Below are 20680 nucleotides of genomic sequence, written 5' to 3'. Positions count from 1 at the left end.
AGTCTGAACCAACAAAATCATTACTTTGACCTAAATGTCGTGCGGAACCTATCAGACTTTTATCCACGTGTTTCTAGTCGGACATAGTTAAATCACTAGTTCCTCAATACCAGAAGCCGGAAGTACTGTAGGGTAAACTCACGTGTGCGATATGAAGAATACTAAAAAGCCACACAATGTGTCCAAAAAGGGTAAATTTAAGCCCGGGTCCAAGAAAAGAGAAAACAAATGCATCGTTTCGTTTGACGACAACGACAGAGAGTAAGTTCTTCGACTGATGACGGTGCTTTAAATTGAAGGTGTTAGCTAGCATCTTAGCATTAGCCCTTAGTGAGGTTATCAATCCAGGTTGGCATTAGTTAGCTTTCTCCCAAGTATTACTTTGAAAAGCATTGCAACTCTATCCACGCTCTTTATATGTAACTTTTGAATGACAGAATAAAACCAAGCAAGTGCAGATACTGTAAAATATCACCAGGTTTATGGGGCATGTGCGTTATAGCTTTTACAAAACTTAATGATTCTGAGTTATAGGAAGCTCAGTAACGTTCGTCACATTCCTACGACCAGCCTACACAGTTTGAAATACACACTATTGAAGCATCGTGGTGTTGTTCTAAGCCATCATTCATTCCTTATGAGTTTATTTAGTTGCTGACACATTAACTTCAAAACCTCCACTGACCAAGATGTTAATTAGATTTCTAAATATGAGTTTTCATTATAATAAAATGCACCAAGCCACATTTGATTCTATTATAATCGCTGTTGTATGTATCCATAATGCGAGACAAACCGGTAGAGAATGAAATGGTGACTGGGTTCTCAAGCTGCTTCCTCTTCTGCTCTGGCAGGGACTATCTAACGGGTTTCCATAAAAGAAAGGTGGAAAGGAGGAAAGTAGCAGTGGCAGAAATTCGAAAGAAAATCAAGGAAGAGCAGATCAGAGTCCGAGTAGAAGTAAGTGTGAAGTGAAAGAGCGCAGACTTCAAATCTGTTTTGGTGGCAGGAGCACGTAAGGAAACAGTGCACTGATGACATGTCTGGCTGTCTGCTTTCAGAGGCATAAGGAATACACAAGGCTGCTGAAGGAGAGGACGGACGCTCTCGGTGAGTTCAAAAGCAGAAGTCTTATCGCTGATCGATCTGCTGAGACTCTTTGCTTATTGTTGTTGTTGTTTCCTCACTCGATCCCGTCTCTCAGAGGAGGCTGAAGACGATCTGGAAGATGTGATAACCTCCACAACGGAGTCTGTGCAGTACGATCACCCCAACCACACCGTCACCGTCACAACCATCAGTGAACTTGACCTCACAGGGGCTCACCTGCTCAGACCCGCCGCAAACCAGGTAAACAGTAAATCCCCGAGTCATCTCATGTGTGTTTTTCATCAGGCTGACTTATGCCGGTTTTACTGCTTATAGCTCTGTATGGTTGCTGTGAATGTAACTGATGGCAAATTAATTTAATTAACAAAGAGGATCTTTGCTTTCCAGGATAATGGGGAGTGCAAGGACGAAGAAAAGGGGAAAGAACAGCAGGAGGAAACAGCAGCGATGCCTAGAAAATCCGGGAATCCAATCATGAACAAAAAGTAAGCTGTTCATCACGCAGGTCTCTTCATATTCTCATAAGTGTTGCCAGTTTTTCCTGTGACAACTTGAATACTTTAGGTATTTTGGCTTTTGGCCAGACATCACTTTGGTTTCTGACATTATCTACAGGCTAAAGGGTTGATCAACTGGTCTTTTAAGGAATGCACAGGTAGTGTGACTGTTGCTAAATGCGCTGTACAATACAGTGGTGACGTAGCGGCGGTCTTCAGATGTCTGCCCGTCTTCCTCCAGCCCCTCTCAGTCCAGCTGCATTTCTCTTTGTGTCTCTCCCCCGCTGCTACAGGATCCGCTCCCTAACGTCGTCCCTCAGCAGTTTCACCTGCAAGAAGAGGAAAGGGAAGCAGGAAGGCCGAGGTGGCCGAGGCGGCCGTCAGACAGACAAGAAACAGACCGCCACAGAGAGTAAAAGTAGAGGCGGGAGGACCACCAAGTGGCAGAGACGTCGACTGACTGGGAAAAAGGTGCATCATCGCTCCAGTGTTTGAGCAGGACGTGTATACGCTGCGAAGAGTGTAAAATAAACTCAAGCTGATGTGGACGCTCTGTCCGCATCGTGTTGGACTGTCTATCTCAGTATTTCCAGTGTACCTGCCTCTTAAAAACAACTTGTGCTCAAACTGTTTTTTGTAGTGTTTATTGCTTAATCGTATACAAACAAAGTGTATTTACTTTAATTTTCATAAAATAAAACATAAATCTTGCTAAGAAGTGACTTTGTGATGCAGCCACATCTCAAGCTGTCGGTGTGGAATTCTTTTCTTGCTATTGTTTAATAGGAAGGCTGACGCTGTCGTCAACATCCTCTCCAGAACATCAGGAAATCAACCCTTCGCTCTGTTTCCTCATAGCTCAGCATCACCTGTGTGTGTGTGTGTGTGTGTGTGTGTGTGTGACAGAGAGAGATCTAAAGGAGAACCAACCACTGTGTGTCTTACAGCGTGCTCCTTAATCGCGAACCTTATCCCACACAGCCAGTAGTTTGAATGTATGTTGAACCTACACCTCACCAGTGTTTATTTATTTACGTTAACCTGAGCCAGCGTGTGCCAGCTGTCCCTAGCATGAGCGTTTCATTTCGCTTTCTAAAGCCCGTGATATTTAATACAACCGCACAATAGGGAGACCGGCGGGCCACCGCCTCCATGTTGGCTCTGGGTCCGCGTGTGCTTCAGGGCCACCGCTGTGTTTACTGAGAGCCACCATGGCCGTCATGGTTGCTTCAGTTTCACTCATTGTCGGAGCAGCCAATCGGATGGATTTGAGGGTTTGGCAGCTCGGGAGGATAGAGAGCATGCGGGAAGAAGACGCATGTGCCTGATGGGGGGGGGGGGGGTCTGATGGGCAGCTTATCCTCCGACTCTTTATGACAAACTCAAAGTGGAGCTGACAGCGGGAGCCTCTCTCGTCAGGTAATGCTCATCTTATAATTTCTATATCTAGCGTTACAATTTTTAATAGTTATTTAAACTCTTGATCTTAATTGGTTAATTTAATGTACAGAGGCCGTGCAGCTTGTAGGTGAAGGCAGATCACAGAGCATGTGCTTAGTGGTTGGTAGTAATGCTACTCTGTGGGGAGCTTTGACAGTCTGGGTGTGTTGTGTTTCATTATCTCTTAGTGTGGTTAGTCATCACCTACCGAAACACTTCTGCTTTGGATCTTCCATGAACCGTGAAGTAAAAGATCCTCTTTAGTATTCACTCAGAGCTGCTGCTCTGTGTTTACACATGTCTCTGTAATGTGGTGTCACAGACAGGCTCACCAGCAGACAGGGTGCTTTTATTCTCAAAACTGTCAGTCTTATTTTACCCTTCTTATTCCATGCTGTGGAGGATGCTCTGATGTATTTTTGCATCAGCACATAACACTGCTATACTTTTTTAAAGTGGTTTAATAGGTGCAACACATTTCTAATGTATAAGTCACACACAGAAGTCTTTAATTTATACTCATAGTTGCTACTATTTGTTTTATATCATTGTGATGTTCCTCCTTGACCCCTTTGCTGCTGTCTCCCAGTTTTCTCCAAGGGATGCGATGACTGCGCAGGTTCCCGCTCCGGCCTCACCATGCCCCTCTCTGGCGATGAGCCCATCTGCCCCAAGTTCCAGCCCAACATCTTCGACCCCTCCCGCTGCCACGAATGCCTGCGTCAGAGGCGCCTGCACGCCGGCGCGGGGGACAGCGCAGAGGCAGCACCGCCACAGCAGAAGTCCACAGCAGAGGCTGGAATTGGGGCTAAAGCTGAGACCGACACTGGGATCGGATCAGGCAAAGGTGTGCCGTTAACGCCGATCCCATCGCAGGCAGAGGAAAGAGACACCAGCAGCAAGGTAAGAAAGAAGGGAGGGAGATGAACCCAGTAGCTAGGTAACGGGGGGGTAGAGGTGGGAACACGAGTAGAATATGTGCTGAGTGATGGGATGAGCTGGAGAAAGATGAGAGCATTAGAAGTCACAAGTGAAGTAGTTTGACACTGACGTATGCTAAGTGTCACTGACGTATGCTAAGTGTCACTGACGTATACTAAGTCAAGGAGAAGCCATAAATTTGTATAGAAATCAAGCGCCCTCTTAATTTAACACGGCCCACACGCATGAACACAGCTCGCGAGATCATGTGTGAGTCTTTGCTGCTTTTGAGTAAATCAAGAAAAGGTCAGAGACGGAGAATGAGAGGCACTGACGAGGAGCAGGGTGGAAGCAGCGGCTCCTATTATAAATTAACGAAGCTGGATCACTTACTGCCCTCTTGGGAATCACTTGTTATATTAGACGGAGGGGCCACACACAGAAAGAAGGGCATGTTTCTGTTTATCCTGCTCCCAATTCACAACCACCGTTATCTGGTTACAGTAACGTATTTAAACACACAGCGGATCATGAGTTGTACCAGTTCAGCTTCCAATGTAACAGCCCACCTGTAGATCCCTGGAGGTTGCAGGGATGGATGCCAGTTTTTGACATTTACAGACAGTGAAGTCACAGTTTTGGATCCTTTTTTAAGACATCTTAAGTCTTAGAGGCTTTATGGCAAGAAGAAGAAGAAAAAAAAAAAAGCGGTGAAATATTAATGAGGAAAGCCACAAGCCAGGTCGAGTTACAGAGGTGTAACCCTAATCGAACAGCAGACTGAACATGCGTGTGTGTGTCAGAGAGGACAGATGGGACGGACGCTATTCGGCTAACTCTCTACTGAAGGAGATGGAGCCAGAGAGACAGATCTAGGAGAGCAACATCGGCGCCTCTTCCCTCTGTCACTCAAAGAGAGAGAGGGAGTTTTGCTGAGGCCTTGTGATTGGTCCGTTTCCTACCCTGTCATCCTATCAGGAGGACTCTGACGGTCTGTCGGTGGTGAGCAGCTACTGTGATGTCAACGGAGGCCGTCTGGGTTATGGGGAGAGCTCTTTGTGCATCCTGAGCCCCGACTGTGAGCTTTATATCTGTGACGGCGACGACGACGACAGCACCGACAGGTAGGACAGCACGGGGCGGTGATAAAAAGTTCTTTAGGAGAGCTAGAAAGTGGAATTGTAGACTTTAATGTATACTGTTCCATGTTTTCTAACCTTAAACATTGATTTTGCGTGACGCAATCTATGAAATTCATGGTATACTGATTGAATTGTTCTCTCTCTTCCTCCTTTTGCATCGTACTTTTCTCCCCTCCTCCCGACCTCTCGTCTTTCCGCCTCTACTCTCGTCATCCGTCTCCCATCTCTTCTTCCACGCAGCTGTCGCTACCACAGTGACTACCAAGAGTTCAGCGGCTCCGTCAGTGCAGAGGACGAGTACCTGCCGATCCGTCGGCATTCGACCAGGCTCGCCATGACCCGGCTGGACCCTCCACCCCACCGGCCGAGCCCTCGCGCCTGGATGGACGAAGCTCGGAGCAGAGACAAGTTCAGCGGTCAGTCGGGTACATGAAAGCTGAGCTGGCATATTGTGACGTTTGTCAAATGCTTCATTGATTTCCTGGCGGAAGGGATGCATTAATAAGAGTTGGATACATGACATAATAGAAGCATTGGAAGAAGGATTGGACCTCAGTATCTCTTATTTGAACACATGTCCGGGCCTTCAGTCAACCTATGACTGACAGCACTTGACCAATCCATATCCAGTTACAGCCAAAGGTGTTCTTTACTTGGCAATACTGTTTGATGTCACCAGCTGAGGTGTCCCGGAGCAATCATCAGTAATACAATAGTGTAGCAGTAGCTCAGTGGTTGATCTTTGATGATCTCTTATTTATCTTACCCCTCCTTCGTTCTATTTCTGTCACACTGAGCAACTTCTCTCTTTTCTTGCAGGGTTAAAAGAAGACGCGCAGAAGCGTGAAAGCGGGTACTTCTCCCTGGGGAGGACAGCGGGTGTCCGCTCAGTCCGTGATAGCGGGCCGCCTGCTCCATTCCGCCATTTTGAGAGAGGACATCCTATCTTCGGCAGCAGAGGCGTAGAGCCCAAAGACACCATCCCCTTCAGAAACCCTAATCTCGGCGTGGCCTCGGAAAGGCAAACGCCGGAGGGTCTAAATGATGACTTGCCTTTGGAAATGCTGCCTCCCGACCCCTATGACATTGCCGTTGAGGTTGAGGCCCGGGTCGGCCCCCGCTCTCCGAGTCCTACTCCTTTTAAGATAGCCGAGTCGCTGGCCTCAACGGGGCGAAAAGGTTTCAGCAGTTCCTACAGTCGGGGAAACCCTTCCTCTGGCGTCTCTACCAATCATCAGTCAGGACGCTTTGAGTCCTCAAGGCCAGGCTCAGCTCTGCCATCTCGTTCCTCTTCTCCCTCACGTGGAAACTTACCGTTCAGACGCAGTGAGTCCACCGCTGCCTTCAACAAGCATAACTTCGATGGTGGAGGGTGGTCTCAAGGGACGGAGCCGGGATCCAGAAACGCCTCGCCAGGCACTCACGGGCGACGTGTCGATTCAGGAACTCTGCCAAGAAACTTTAAACCATTTGCTGGTTCGGTCAAATCCCAGACCAGCACGGTTTCTGAGTTTAGGAGTGCCTTGAGGAGAACGGAAGTAAGCGGGTCTTTGAGTGGTCGAGGTCGTGACAGCAGAAGCCCGTCTCCCTCAAGGAGGGACTACAACCCTTCAGGCCAAATGTCTCTCCGCAAAATGGAAAGCACCAGCAGTTCATCTCACGGACGCCGGAGCGACACTCGTGACTCGTCTCCATCTAGGAGAACATCTGACGGTCACAGATACTCACCGCCAAGCAGAGATTACAGGGCGTCTAGCCAATCCCCCCTTCGTAAATCTGAATCAAATCTGTCTCTAAGCGGACGTAGTCACCACGGACGCTGTGGCTCCCCCATAAGAGAGGGCTATGATATTGAAAGCCAGGCTCTGCTACGAAGCCCAACAGCTAAGAATGGATTGAATGACCAAGAACATGAAAGCCCCACCGTGACTGCATCCAGACGAGGTTACGACACAAGTCCGTCTGTACTCCGCAAGACCGAATCAAGCGCCGTCGGTGGCAGTCGTGGCAGCCGTTGTTCCTCTCCGGGAAGGAGAGGCAATGAAACCCCTACTCAGTATCAGCTTAGGAAAACAGACACCAGTGGTTCTTCACACAGCCGTGGTCGTGAGAGTCGCACCTCCTCCCCTTCGAGGAGAAGCTACGAAGCTCCTTCTCAGTCCCTGCTGCGCAAGTCTGAAGCAAACAGTTCTGTCAGAAGTCGTGAGAGCCAAAGTCTGTTGCCCTCAAGGAAAAGCTATGATGCTCCTGACCAGCGTTCACTGAGGAAAGCAGAAACTAGCTCCTCCCTGAACAGCAAGAACCACAACACCTATGATGCTCCTGACCAGCGTTCACTGAGGAAAGCAGAAACTAGCTCCTCCCTGAACAGCAAGAACCACAACACCTATGATGCTCCTGACCAGCGCTCACTGAGGAAAGCAGAAACTAGCTCCTCCCTGAACAGCAAGAACCACAACAGCCGCAACTCGTCTCCCGCTAGAAAAGGTAACAGCGACCTGCCAGGCTACTCAATCCTCAGACTGGCCACTAACGGAGATTCCAGCCATACCTCTCAGACAAAAAACACACACCATGACACAAAATCTGACTCCAATCGCTCACCACGCTCCTGGCGGGAGTCGACACATTCCCACCGCAGCTCCTCGGTGTCTCGCGCTGCTTCACCCTCCAGACAGACCACGAATGGCCGCAGAACAGCTTTCGTCACCTTGGACACACCGAGGAGCCCCGGCAGCATCAGGTCTGGGGTTGGAAGACACGGCCATGTCGATCGTTGCCCCTCCCCGAATGACAGGAGGCCCTCCCACCGCACACGGAGCCCTTCTCCTTCACCTCAGATTCAACTGAGGAAGCACACCTCCTCCCAGAGCTCCATGGAGTCCTCGGAGTCGGGTCCACTGTCGGTGGGGTCTACAGGGCGGAACAGGGAGGAGTATGCCATGTTGGCCGACGTGCCGAAGGTCAAAATGATCCATCAGAGAGAAGAGCCGGGCCACATGGGTCGCCCTCAGAACCAGCCGCCTTCTCGGAGACAGGAGCTCTTTAAACCAGCCAGGTCAGACCTGCATTACACCACAGAGAACGGAAGGAGTGATGCTGGCAACATATTTAAACGATATGCATGTTCGTTAACATTACATTGGGCCACATGCAGCAACATTTCAACAACTCTTACATTTCTCTTAATTTCCTGTTAAGAGAAAAAACAAGAGAAGTTAACCACTCCCAGCTGTGCTGAAGGAGGAATCATAAATTGGAGGCGTGTGGCCAATGTTTTATTATTAACATAGGTAACTTCCCCTAAACCCTATAAAAGGGCAGATGTTGTGCGGTGTGCTCTGGCACATGCCCAATAATTAGAGAAATGCCACCAAAAAAAGGCTGTAAGAAGACGTAAAATACAAGGAACAAAAATGTGAGGAAATTCCTGCATGAGGCCCATTGTGTTAGGTGTATCTCTAGATGACTCCATCAGATTGAATACATTTGACCAAATCAGACACACCGATGACCTGTTTGTGCTGTTTCAGCCACTCCCTGAGCAAGCATCCCTCCAGAGAGTGGGAAGACACAGGGGACACTGAGCGAGACTGGCACTACGGTGGCAGTGGGCATCTGTCTCGAGCTCACTCCTCCACCTCATTGCAGGTAGGCTGGTTGGGGCGAAGGGGAGTCTTGATGAAGGATGGTCTTAAACCATGTTTTTATTAGAGTAACCTTGATAATACTAAACATTACTGGGGGAATATTACATTTCGCAGAACTGGCAATACACTAACTGTGAGTCTTATTGTTTGTTTTTAAATGTCATAAGCAGAGAGAGAGAGAGAGAGCTGCAACAGTATAAAGAAAGAGGGCTGAGTGTTGAGCTTTACAACCCCACAGCGCACAAAACCCTGCACAATATAACCCATTGCAGTGGAATTGCAGCTCTGTGGCTTTCACCTTCATAATATGTTAATGCTTAACCACACTGTCCACATACCATACACCACATATTAAAAAAAAGTCTGTGGATGTGAAACTCCAGAGGTTCCTATGTTTGCTCAGTCGGACATTGATTACCTTCATAACTACAAGCTGTTCCCCTCCAGAGGTCTGGCAGTCCCACAGCAGACGAGGGCAGTTCTTGGAAAGGTAACCGCCACCGATCAGAAGAAATGCAGGTATGTGATACGGCCGGTGTGTTTACAGTAAATGTGTGGGTACGTGGAAACAACCTCTCTCCCTCTGCGCCGTATAGGCTGACGTTACAGTTGATTTTCCTATCACCAAATGTTTGTGATGAACATAATAAACCTGTAGCACACGTGTTTATAGTTTATTGCCCTTCAGTCTTATTTGAATATATGGTATCTCTATGTTACATATTTACCAGACATGCTGGCAGCTTGTTTAGTGTCCACACAGATCCTGTCTATAACTGCAAAGATTCTATGTACTTGGCACCTTAACCTGCTGGCCTATCTGCGGTTTATCTACAGTTTTAACTCATAAGCGCTGGTTGCTGTGTATCCATAGACTTCACCTACACCCTGCAGGCATTTCATAAGACTGACTGAGCTTTGTCAATTGTGGTCTGCCGGGGCATGTGTTGAAATTCCTCAACTGAAACCAATAGCTACCAAGAGAGGATTTGTGGAGGGGAGGAGGGGGGCACTTTATTCGCAATCCCCAAAAGATTTTTCAGTCAGGAAAGTGAGTTAGTTCTGTATGTTTGGATCATCAATCTTCTCCATGTCAAGGACCCACAGGATTTTACAGAAGTCTGGTTCCCCGAGGAGAGGGAGGGAGTGACACCTCGTATATTAAACAGTCCGTTTTACACGTTTTCCTCTTATGGTAACCTGCTGTGGGGGCGATTAGCCGGAGCTATAGTATTCCTCGTGCTGTCGGGGATCCCCTTCAGCCCGCTGGAGGTCCCCGGACACCGGGTTTAGAGCCCGGCACCGTGCGGTTAGGTGGGGTAGGCTTGTTTTTCGCAAACGATCTTCGCGGATCCGCCCAGGAAGTGGCAGACAGACCAGAAATAGAGAGAGAGAGAGAGAGAAAAAGAGGGAGGTGGAGAGAGAGAGAGAGCGGGGAGGTAGAGGCAGCGAGCAAAGACACAGCCGAGGCAGAAGTCTAACGTTAGCTAGATTACTACTTTTAAGCGCAGACTAGTGTCTCCGTGTTTTCTCTGGTGGACGTGCTTTCCCCTTAGGACTGTAGCGAGACACGCTGTGGACGTCGGCGGCTCCTCTGATTAAGTTAACATGGGTATGAATGGCGGGGTTTTATCTCATTTCGCGTAACCTCAGCGTCCTCGGAGAAAGTCAGGGTTTCCCCCCCCGTGAGGTTTAGCTAAGCTGAGTAGTGGACTTGAGGGCGAGGAGGGCGAGGTAACGGTACTTTTCTTTTGTCTTTATTTTACCCTCTGGATCCTGTCATCATGACGGTAAGTTGCACATTGAGAGCTCTTGTGTTTTTCCTGTCACTCCTTCCTGAATGTAGACGTGCACATAGTTAACGTTACAATGTGTTGTTGTTTTAAATGAGCTCTGGCCCAAAAGCTAGCATTCACGTATCTCACTTTATTTGTGTTTTATTTGGTAAGAAAGACTAATGTAAGTTAGATAACATAGCTAGTTTTTAATGGTTTACGGTGAGCATTTGTTTGACTCGAGGCGTTTGCACGTTACAGCTAACGATACGTGGAGCAGACATGCCTCCAACTTACGCTAGCTTAAAAATGAAATGTATCCCAAGTGAGTTTATATATATATATGTATATATATATATAAATATAAGTTTATATTTGTACATTTCTGTTCCTGTGACACGTCTTAAACTGTAATGCTGGTTTCCGTGTGTGGTGTAGTTGTGTCTGTTTACCCTGTGTTGTTGTTGTTGTTTACAGTAGCAGGAAGTGTCATTAGCCAGTAGCTTGTACTGTGTGTGTCCGTTCATACAGCCAGCTGTGACACATGGCCGCAAAGAAAAATAAGTAAAAAAAATAAAATGAAGTTACTCAGAGGTATTGTTTCTCTAAACCATTGTAGTGCAGGCGCTGCCATCACAATGAGTGCATACATGAGGCTCTACTCCTCTCTCCACTGTTCAGAGAGGTAATCTATTTAACTGGACAGAAACCAGTGAAGAAGAGAAGCACACAGGACGAGGCTCACCAGACAATACTCTTCTGTAGTGATGGAGGACAGGAGTCAGGAAGAATGGACGTTGTCTCAAGCTGACCTTAGATGCACACGGCCAGGAGAAGCACTGTGGCATCATATCGGATCCCTTTATTCCTGTGGCCGCTCCTTGACCTCGCACATGGGCATGTGTTGACTAGATGACATGAGATCATGATGCAGTGTGACACACCACAGCCTGCTCCAGTGGTCTAGTAGTGTCAGTGCGGATCTTTATATGATGCAACAATAAAAGAAGCTTCCTATTGTGTGTTTATAGCCGGCACCAGATGATCCAGCTATTAGCATAGATGAACTGGCTCAGGGGGAAAACTGGGTGGTACTGTGGCCTACAAGAGCACAACTGACGCCAGGAAGGGAGAATGTATACAGAAGAGGGGTGGTTAGAGACGACGGCACAGACGGAGAAACTATTTTAAGAGTGCGAACAGAGAGGGAGCCGAGCGAAACGATGCAGCAAGGGAGTAAAATGAATGAAGTATCTGCAGTGGAGAGAGAGGGGGGAGGAAGCAATGGAGATGAGATGACTAACGCAGAGAGAGATTTAAATGCGTGGAATGTAAATGCTAGCGAGAGAGAGATAAGTGAGGAATGTGCGGTGGAAAAAGTTGCCTAATTCTAATCTGGGATCACCACATCTTGAGGTACCTCACGCACGTTTCCCCTCTTCCTGTCAACGCAATGACAGGCCTGTTCCATATTGTACCGCCCAGCTGGAGCAAGAGAGACGTGCAACATATGTCGCAGTGTGCAACAATGTTGAGTTATGAACAGCAAAGTTACTGTACCACTGCGAGTTTCATGAGTTTCCCGATGACGTGCTGCTCCAGTTCCTCATCTTTGTGTGTGTCCACTTCCTGTACACACACACACACACTTGTTTGTTCACCTCCCATATGTGTCTTTTTAATGCAACCATTGCCCCTTTTTTCATGTATGTTGTATTCTGCAGTGCAACAGAGCAGCAACCTGTGACGTAAACATGTTGTTGTTGAGATGCTGTATTAACAATCAAAAGGCTTTGTTGAATGATCGCAGTGCGTATAGTATCATCTAAAGAAGTAGATCATTTAGTGATGTATTCATGCATTCGGGGAAAAAATTTGGATAAAAAAAGAATATAAAGAAACAAACCGTACCCGTTTAAACATGCACGTTAAGAAAAGCACGATAGAAACTGGTTTATTTTCTTTGTGGCAAAGTAAGTCGGCAGCATTGTATCGTTGTCTTCTTGTACAATGATGGAATAAACCCCGTGGCATTGTGGGAGCTGCTAATTGCTTGCATAGAAATATAATTATATTGAGAATGCCCCACCCTTCCATCCAGCTTGAAGTGGTGTTTGTCCTGTTGTTTTGTTTCGTTTCTTTCTGTTCTTTCATTTTCGTCCGTCCTTCAACTGTTGTATTTGTAACATTTCTGCCAGAGCACTCGTGTGAAGGTCAGTGACTGTGTGTGCTCTTTGCCTCGCAGCCCGACCTCCTGAACTTCAAGAAAGGATGGATGTCCAAACTGGACGAGGGTGGCGACGTAAGTAAGGCGCAGACGTCGTGTCTTCCTCCCTCTCCATCTTCACCCCCCCCTCTTCTTTTCTTGCCCTCCTCCCTAATTAGAAAGGTTGTGCGTAAGGCGATAGCGGCAGATTATCCCCGTTATCACAGCGGTGGCTTGAGGCACAGCCGGTGTCTCCTCTCTTTGAATGATGTGAATGAGCTTCTCTCTCGTCACACATCCCATCCCGCAGGCCTGCTGTTTTTGATATGACGCCGTCCTCTCACGTGTGAACCTAAGAGTTGCTGATCTCAGGTCAGTCTTGGGATTAATTGAGATCTGCTTTTTCTTTAGTGGAAGAAGCATTGGTTTGTTTTGACTGATGCTGGACTGAAGTACTACAGAGACTCTAGTGCAGAGGAGGTATGTATATATATATATATATATATATATATATATATGTATTAATATTTTTTATTAGACATGTTTGTTGTTAATATGACATTTTGTAACAATCCTAATGTGTAATTGTGTCTGTGTTCTCTGTATAGAAAGATGACTTGGACGGAGAGATTGACCTAAAATCCTGTGTGAAGGTGTGTGAGTTCGATGTGGAGAAGAACTATGGGTTTCAGGTACAGGTGAGTGTCTCTGTTACGGGTCAGTCTCTCACTGTGTGTGTGTGTGTGTGAGACTGATTGTCTTCTTTATATTCATCACTTCTTGTCCTTATCAGCCAAAACCACGCCCACCGCTCTCAGTTTCTGCTGCGTTTTTCTTGTTCCGTTATCATGGCTCACATCTCACGTCGGTCTCTCCTCTCTGTGTCTCTCGCTCTCTCTGTGTCTCATCCCAGTTCTGTCACATCTTTGTGTCTTCTTCACCTGTTTTCTCTCTTTTGTGTTTTTGTCTGCAGACGCGGGAGGCTGCGCACACCCTGTCCGCCATGACAGCCGGGATCAGGCGGAACTGGATAGAGGTTTTAAAGAAGTGCATCCGGCCCAGCAGCTCTCCGGACCTCACGCAGTAAGTGTAAATACAAGCGACTTTAGGAGGGGAGATAGTCCAAGGTAAAAATAATGATTTGCCTAAAATTGAAAGTTGGATCAATTCAGATTTTGCTCAGGCTAAAATTAAGAAATATATCATTTCACACCTGGCAAATGTAAGTTACAAAGCAGTCAGCTGTGCCCTCATTGGTAGTGTTAGTTTATTGACAGACAATGAATTCATTACATTTTCAGAACTGACATATCTATATCAATCTTGGTTCTGGGTTTTTTGGCCGTTGGTCCGGCTGAGTGAGCAATTGTGTCACTTCTACCAATATACCAATCACATTTTTTAATATCGAGGACCCAAAGATAACTTGGTTTGATCAACAGTTGGCCAAATTAAATGTAGCAAAGTTGGCTAGTTCTGTAGTTTATTGTTTTACTTAATCGTGGAGAGAGACGTGTTAGTGGTGGCTCTCTGTAGAGCAAAGAGATGTTTTATACCCAAAGTAGCTCCCTCGCTTTACTTTCACTTCGGTATGTTGAAACATCACTCTAGCGTGTGAGGGGCATTTGTCACTATTTCTGACATTTAAAAGTGGTTATTAAGTTGTTGTTTTTTAACTGTAGCTTGCAACTTCATGCCCTAAAAAAAGCAGCTTCTCAGGATGTTTTATGCTTCAACACTCCAAGTTGTTTTTGCAGTACTTTTTCTTAATTCTCCTATTATTTTAAGATTGTTGCCTCAGCATTCTAGTATTGCTCATTTGAGGTCTTGCTGCAGCTCATCCGTGGCTAAATACAGTCAGATAAAAGGCTCTGTTGCTCACTTGCACCTGCAGTCACTGAACACTTTTCCTGTAGAAGATGAATCAACGTTTCATGAGTTTCTGGGAGCACCGATGTGTTCTGTTTTCACAGTGACTCACCCCCAGCTGGGCCTTGACTGATCATGTTGAAGCTTTGTATGCTGCGGATTTACTTATTTCATCAGCCTTACTGAATTTGGGATTACTTACTTACTTTATTTGACTAAAATAGGATTAAATGCCTTGGTTTATGACTTATGTCTTTGTCTCGAACCCTCTCTAGATTACCTGACGGCAGCAGTGACAAGGAAAACTCCCACTCTCGCTTCCTGCCGTCTTCCCGTCGGCCATCATTGCGTCACGCCGACGTCGTTCAGTCCGAGGTCTCGACCCCCGCTCATCGCAGGTTCGACTATGTGGAGCTGTCCCCGGTTCCCGCCTCGTCAGCCGGTCAGAGAGAAGCGGCCGAGGGGCAGGGCAGGGAGCACGGCCAGTGGCAGGAGGAGAGGAACACGAGCAGCCAGTGGGAGGCCGTGCTGTCCAGGAAGGGCACCGGCGGGGGATCGAACCAGAGGCCGCGCTCGGAGGACGAGATCGAGAGGAAGTGGGCCGAGTTCGAGCGGATGCCGCTAAAGGAGATGAGCTCCTTGCCGCCGATGGGATTGCGGCCCTCCAGCCAGTCCGCCAACGAGGCGCTGCAGAGGGAGGTAGTGCGTGGAGATGATTTTCCAATTTGCAAATTGAATAAAATGCAAATGACCTCATCTGTCCGGATGAAGTTAACGTTTCCTCTTTCTGCCTGTTAATGCTGTTCTTCTGACCTGCTCTTCAGCAGCGTTTTCCATCTAAAATATGCAGATGCAGTGATGGGAAGCGCTGCTGGAACTCCTGTCTGTTCTGTCTCTGTGTTTGTGTGATGTGCTTCTTTGGTTTGGATCTGTTTGCCGTCTCTCTACACATGATACGCAGACAGCTGCGGGAGCTGTTCAATGCATGCTAAAGAGAAGCCTATATATGCATTCATTCTTTAATGACGCTATTGTATTGAAAGCTGAATGCTTCCTTTGTGTTTAAGCTTCTTCTGTAGCAAGAATCTAATCAGGATTTGAAAGGTCAGCCGTGAATTTCAACTTTGAGCTCCAAGAACTATAAAATCCAAGAGGTGTTCGATGCCCAATGTAGCAGTGGAGCCAGAGAGAGAGAGCTGGCATCATTAGTCCGCCCTGAGAGAAGCTTAAGCTGATGCTCTGTGGTTCTGCCAGTGATCATGTGTAGAGTGTGTGTTGGCAGTGTGGCTGTGTACAAGTCAGTGAGTATGAATGCATTATTCCTACTGCCAACACCAGCGTGTGTGTGTGTGTGCCCTCATGTAAACATGCTAATCACAAGATATTCGATTAATAGGTTTGTGTGTCCCCCCCCCACCCACCCCTGTCGCTCAGTGGGCTTTACCTCCGTCTTCATCCTTTTTCTCAGGTGGCGTCACTGAGGCAGCAGCTGGAGCAACTACAGGGAAGGGGAGGGCGATGGGGGGGAGGAGGAGGCGTGAGGGGCGGCTGCGGCCCCGAGGCCCCCTGCGGCCGCAGCCTGGCGGCCATGGAGCGCGCTCATCGACAGGCGATGGAGGAGCTGCAGAGGCAGCACGAACGCCAGCTCAAGGGGCTGGAGACCGAGAAGGACCGGCTGCTGCTGGAGGAGACCCGGGACACGGCACGAGGTCAGCAGACCGGACGGGTCTAGAGAAGAGTCTCGAGACCTACATTTACATCTGTGAAGGCGGCTTTAAGGGTTTAATATGATAAAGAAAAGTAGTCCGAACCGGGGGTCCCTGCCGTTAACAGCCACCGGGACGTCACATAGAAGTTGTGTCACACTTTTTTTTTGTGGTTTGTGTTTCAGTAATGGAGGCTTTGAAGAAGAAGCACAAAGACGAGCTGGAGAGAGAGGTGGAGCGAGTCAAGCGGCTGAGCAGCGGGGTGATAGATTCACAGGCTTTACGAGCCCAACAGCAGTAAGTCCCTTCAAATCTGTGTGATGCCAGCGGGGTAGAGATGTACACCCAGACACTTAAATAAAGGAAAATACAAGATTGAGATTTGTTTAAGTGGCAATCTAGAAATGAAACATAATTTACGTGCATGGGGAAATGGAAGAATATAAAGTTTGTAAAGCAAACGCCCCGGCCTCGTGAACACTTGTACTTCATGTTGCCTTGAAAACACATTCTTGCTCTCTGTCTCAGTCGGCGCAGGCCAACACTGGTCATTTGTGTGAATGGCTCTCTTGTGCTTTTAAGTGGGGGTTAGCCGGCCACAAAAGGGTTTTTCACTGAGATTAAAGGTAGAATTTGCAGACTGCACCAACAATCCAGGGTTCCCTGTCTACGCGGGGGCCATTACCGCGGCGGACACTGGGTCCTGTTGGGCACTTGAGGAATGCAGAAGAATTTGGTCATGGATTGGTTTTCTTTTTGTAAAGCGTCACGAGGCCTTTGACACGGCGCTGTCTCACTGGCTGCTACTGGAACCTGCATTTTAGGGCTTATCTGTGCTGCTTACACATGTGCTTACTCTGCGTTTTTTTTCCCCCTCTTTGCATGCTCTTCCTTATTTTTGTGGTTATCGGTCATGACCAGTAAATATGTTTTAAAACCGCAGTAGGAAATACTTTGGTCCTGAAAATGGAAGAAAAAACTGTGTACTTTTTCACAGCATGTTGCTCTTGTTAAAAGTAATAAGTTCTATATTATGATATTATAGTTTACTTAAGAGGTATTCAGTAAGAGCAGAGCAGAATAACGGAGCTACCACCTTCAGTGCATGATGTTTAAGAAAAGGTTTCCCCCCCGCAGCTAATCTCTTTGTTCAATACATTTGGATTCATATCATTGTTTCTTGTTTTATTTCTGCTGCTCTCACAGCAAAGAGAAAGCAGGTAATGTGACGTACATTCTGCAGCATGGCAGGTTTTAGTCCTTCTTTCTGCAGCTCACTCATCTTTGCGCTCCTGCAGGGCAGAAACTCAGGCCTCGCAAAGAGAGCTGGCCGGACTGTCTGAGCGCTACTCTCAGAAGTGTCTGGAGCTGAACCGAGCCGAGCAGAACAGCGCAGAGAGAGAGCGGGAGATCAGCCGCAAGGAGAGAGACATGGAGCAGCTGAGGAAGGAGAACCAGGATTTAAAAGCCCGTTTGGCGGCGGAGATCAGTCGTACGAGATCCTCCGTCACATATCAGAGCTCAGAGAACAACAAAGACAGGACGACCAGTGAACTAGAGGTAACGGCTCTTATATATATATATATATATACTGTGTGTGTATATATATATATATATATATATATATATATATACTGAAAGTAGATGAGGGGGGGGGGGGGGGGGGTGGGTGTGTGTATTTGTAACTTCCTGAACTGACAGCAACATGCACCAGATGTGCACAAGTGTGAAAATATCACCCACTGCATTAAGAGACTTAGAAAAAAAGCTGAAAAATATGCTGATATTTGTTTTGTTTTAACAATAACTGATACCAGCTGTTTTTTTTTTTCAAATGTTATTCATCAGTCTTTCATTACTAAATAAAATTCCAATTGACTTTTGTCAAAAGTCTCATCAGTATCTCCCACAAAACCTGGACAAATTCAACCAGAAGAGTCGAGAGCAAGATAAGAAAGCAGTCTGCTTCAATCGGCTAAAAGTCGCAGATGAGGCAACACTGGAGGTTGCATCATGTCGACGTGTGGAGCATGACCTGCGGTGTTTGTGTCACAGTGACAGGGTTCCTCTAATGTTCAGCAATAGCACTGAAAAGCACTGCGCTGTTCAAGCACGTTCTAGGTTTTGCTCGAGGACACTTAATCAGAGAGACGCTGGTGACTTCTGGAGGAGCATCTGATACTGACATGTCACCCAAAACCTGAAGGAGCACACACACGTAGCAGTTCATTTATACTGTTTCCTGTTTCCAAACTAGTTGTGTATTTTTTAAGAACACAAACGGAATGTCACGTCAAACTGTAATTGGCCGAAAGCCCAAGTTGTAAATGACAGAGAACGCCTCTGGGTGCATCATAAATCAGCCAGAACACAATTGATTTTTTTTCTTCTTGGACTTAAGTGATAATTATAAAGATTTATGTTTTGTTTGTGTCGTTTCTTTTTGGCAGCGAATGACAAACCGCACTATGTTGTTGTGTTGTGTTTCTGCCAGGTTCTTCTCAGGGTGAAGGAAAACGAGATCGAGTATCTACACAAGGAGATCAGCTGTCTGAGGAACGAGCTGCAGTTTCTCAACACGGTACGTCTGTCTGTGTGTGCGTCTGTGCTACAAATAAGTGATTGTTTTTATTTATTCTCTCTGTAATCGCGACACTATTAGATGAATGACATGGAATGTTAATCCTCAAATCCTTGAGCAAGGTGCTTACGTGTCTCACAGCCTGAAACCTTTCAGAAAATGCAGAGCAAGAACTCTTCTAGATCTTTTGGCTTATGTTGAGAAAAGAGAACTAATGAACAGAATGTTCATTTAAAAACCACTGGGATGAATCTATGTAATTGGCAAACACCTTGGTGGCCCTCTTTAGATTAGGATGGGCTGGGAACACCCTATGAATGTTGCAATAAAGCTTTAGTGAGTCGGTCTGCTCCTCTCTGCCCCGCAGGAGAAACGTCTGGCCTGTGAGCGCTATGCGGAGGTGCACGAGGAGCTGAGCGGGATGAAGGGCCGGAACGAGCGAGAGATCCAGAGTCTAAAGGAGCACTTGAGGCTGGCCATGGCCGCCCTGCAGGAGGGGCAGAAGCTGGGCAACAGCCTGGACCACTGAGACCCTGCTGCTGGTACTAGCGCTCTGGAAGACCAGGAGAGACAGGTGTGGACGGATGTAGAGCCGGGCAACATCTCACCGTCTCTGTGGAGATTTTGAAAGGCACATAATGTATTTGATAGGGTTTTTTTTTTTCATGTGTTTCTTTCTGTATGTTTATTGTTTTGCAGGTGTGTCTGCACCACGGTGACTGATATTCAGCAGCAAAAGAAAGCGGAGGACTTGTACAGTTGCGGCTGTGTGGGGACCATGATAGTGCCTTAGTTTTCTATCCTTCTGCCAATGAGCAGCATAGAGTAGCTGTTAGCTGGTTTTATTACACTGGGCCACACACATTATAGATAACTGCACTTTTTATGTTTTTATTTTAGCTTTTGCTTGCTTTGAGTGCAAGAATGTATGAGTGCGCATTTGGTCTGAAAACTGGAATATCCGTTGAGTGACATGATTTTTTTTTTTTTATTATTATTATTATTATCAGGTATTGTAGATAAAGATTTCATACCGTATCCGATTCTTTTTTTTTTTGTTCATACATAAGAGCTACTGTCATCAGTTTTCTATGTTGTACAGCTGTTGAGTCATGTTTACTCTGTGAAAATGGCTTGTGTTTCTATAGAAATAGGAGCTTATCATTTGCTGTAATTATCTTTTCTTTTCTTTTTTTTACCTGGAGAGAAGTGTGCTTACGTAGTGTCGTGTTTATGAGCATGACGTCCTGAAAAATCCATTGGGATTACTACAGGACAAGACGGCAAACCTTTGTTAATTCCTGGCAGGCTGAATTGGAAGTTGATCTCTGATTGTACAGCTGTTGAATGAATGTTGTCCCACGTCACAGATGTCTTTATTTTTGAAACCATGGTTGAGAAGCAGGAACTCTCCAGCTTCCAGCCCCCCCCCCTGATCATTGTTGGCATGTATGTGCCACCACTTAACAAATGACAGGTGTTGCATCAATGAGCCAATTTCTTTTTATTGACAGTATGAATTGTGATAAAATGACTTATCTACCTGCCTTTTGAAAATATTTTTCATATTTAATGTACTGTAAAAGCCTGTATCATCTTTATAAATTATACACAATTTTTGCAATCAATAAAATAAGTTCAACAGAAACACTATTTCATTTCAGTGATGCTGTGCACCTACCTGGGCAGACTAGACACACACGCGCTTATATCTGTTCATTTTACAGTAGACTATTGCTACATACGCAGGAAAAAAAAATATGCATTGCAGTTCCAGAAATAT

The 20680-nt window shown here is 46.5% G+C and overlaps 3 protein-coding genes across 3 annotated transcripts; all 3 read left to right on the top strand.

Moving 5' to 3' along the window:
* The first annotated feature begins 98 nt into the window (after positions 1-98).
* Positions 99-2347, top strand: nol12 (nucleolar protein 12). The gene is made up of 6 exons (XM_076084185.1): positions 99-261; positions 855-960; positions 1062-1110; positions 1205-1350; positions 1498-1595; positions 1901-2347. Exons 1-6 carry the CDS (start codon positions 152-154, stop codon positions 2100-2102), a joined length of 711 nt encoding a protein of 236 aa, XP_075940300.1. The 5' UTR covers positions 99-151; the 3' UTR covers positions 2103-2347.
* Positions 2348-3524: 1177 nt separating this feature from the next.
* LOC142945263 (uncharacterized) lies at positions 3525-9607 on the top strand. Its single transcript, XM_076086683.1, has 6 exons — positions 3525-3950; positions 4947-5092; positions 5351-5526; positions 5930-8168; positions 8644-8761; positions 9208-9607. Exons 1-6 carry the CDS (start codon positions 3687-3689, stop codon positions 9565-9567), a joined length of 3303 nt encoding a protein of 1100 aa, XP_075942798.1. The 5' UTR covers positions 3525-3686; the 3' UTR covers positions 9568-9607.
* A 559-nt stretch (positions 9608-10166) lies between these two features.
* On the top strand, positions 10167-20545 carry triobpb (TRIO and F-actin binding protein b). Its single transcript, XM_076084173.1, has 12 exons — positions 10167-10550; positions 12781-12837; positions 13153-13221; positions 13350-13439; positions 13715-13824; positions 14886-15309; positions 16079-16319; positions 16502-16613; positions 17615-17876; positions 18811-18897; positions 19265-19471; positions 19597-20545. The coding sequence occupies exons 1-11, from the start codon at positions 10545-10547 to the stop codon at positions 19424-19426; spliced, it is 1620 nt and encodes a 539-aa protein (XP_075940288.1). The 5' UTR covers positions 10167-10544; the 3' UTR covers positions 19427-19471; positions 19597-20545.
* Positions 20546-20680: the final 135 nt, after the last annotated feature.

Source organism: Anarhichas minor, unplaced genomic scaffold (genome assembly GCF_050575085.1).
Source record: "Anarhichas minor isolate MPS153535 unplaced genomic scaffold, ASM5057508v1 ptg000007l, whole genome shotgun sequence".
In the NCBI taxonomy this organism is placed as follows: domain Eukaryota; kingdom Metazoa; phylum Chordata; class Actinopteri; order Perciformes; family Anarhichadidae; genus Anarhichas; species Anarhichas minor.
This window is presented reverse-complemented; position numbering and strand designations above follow the sequence as displayed.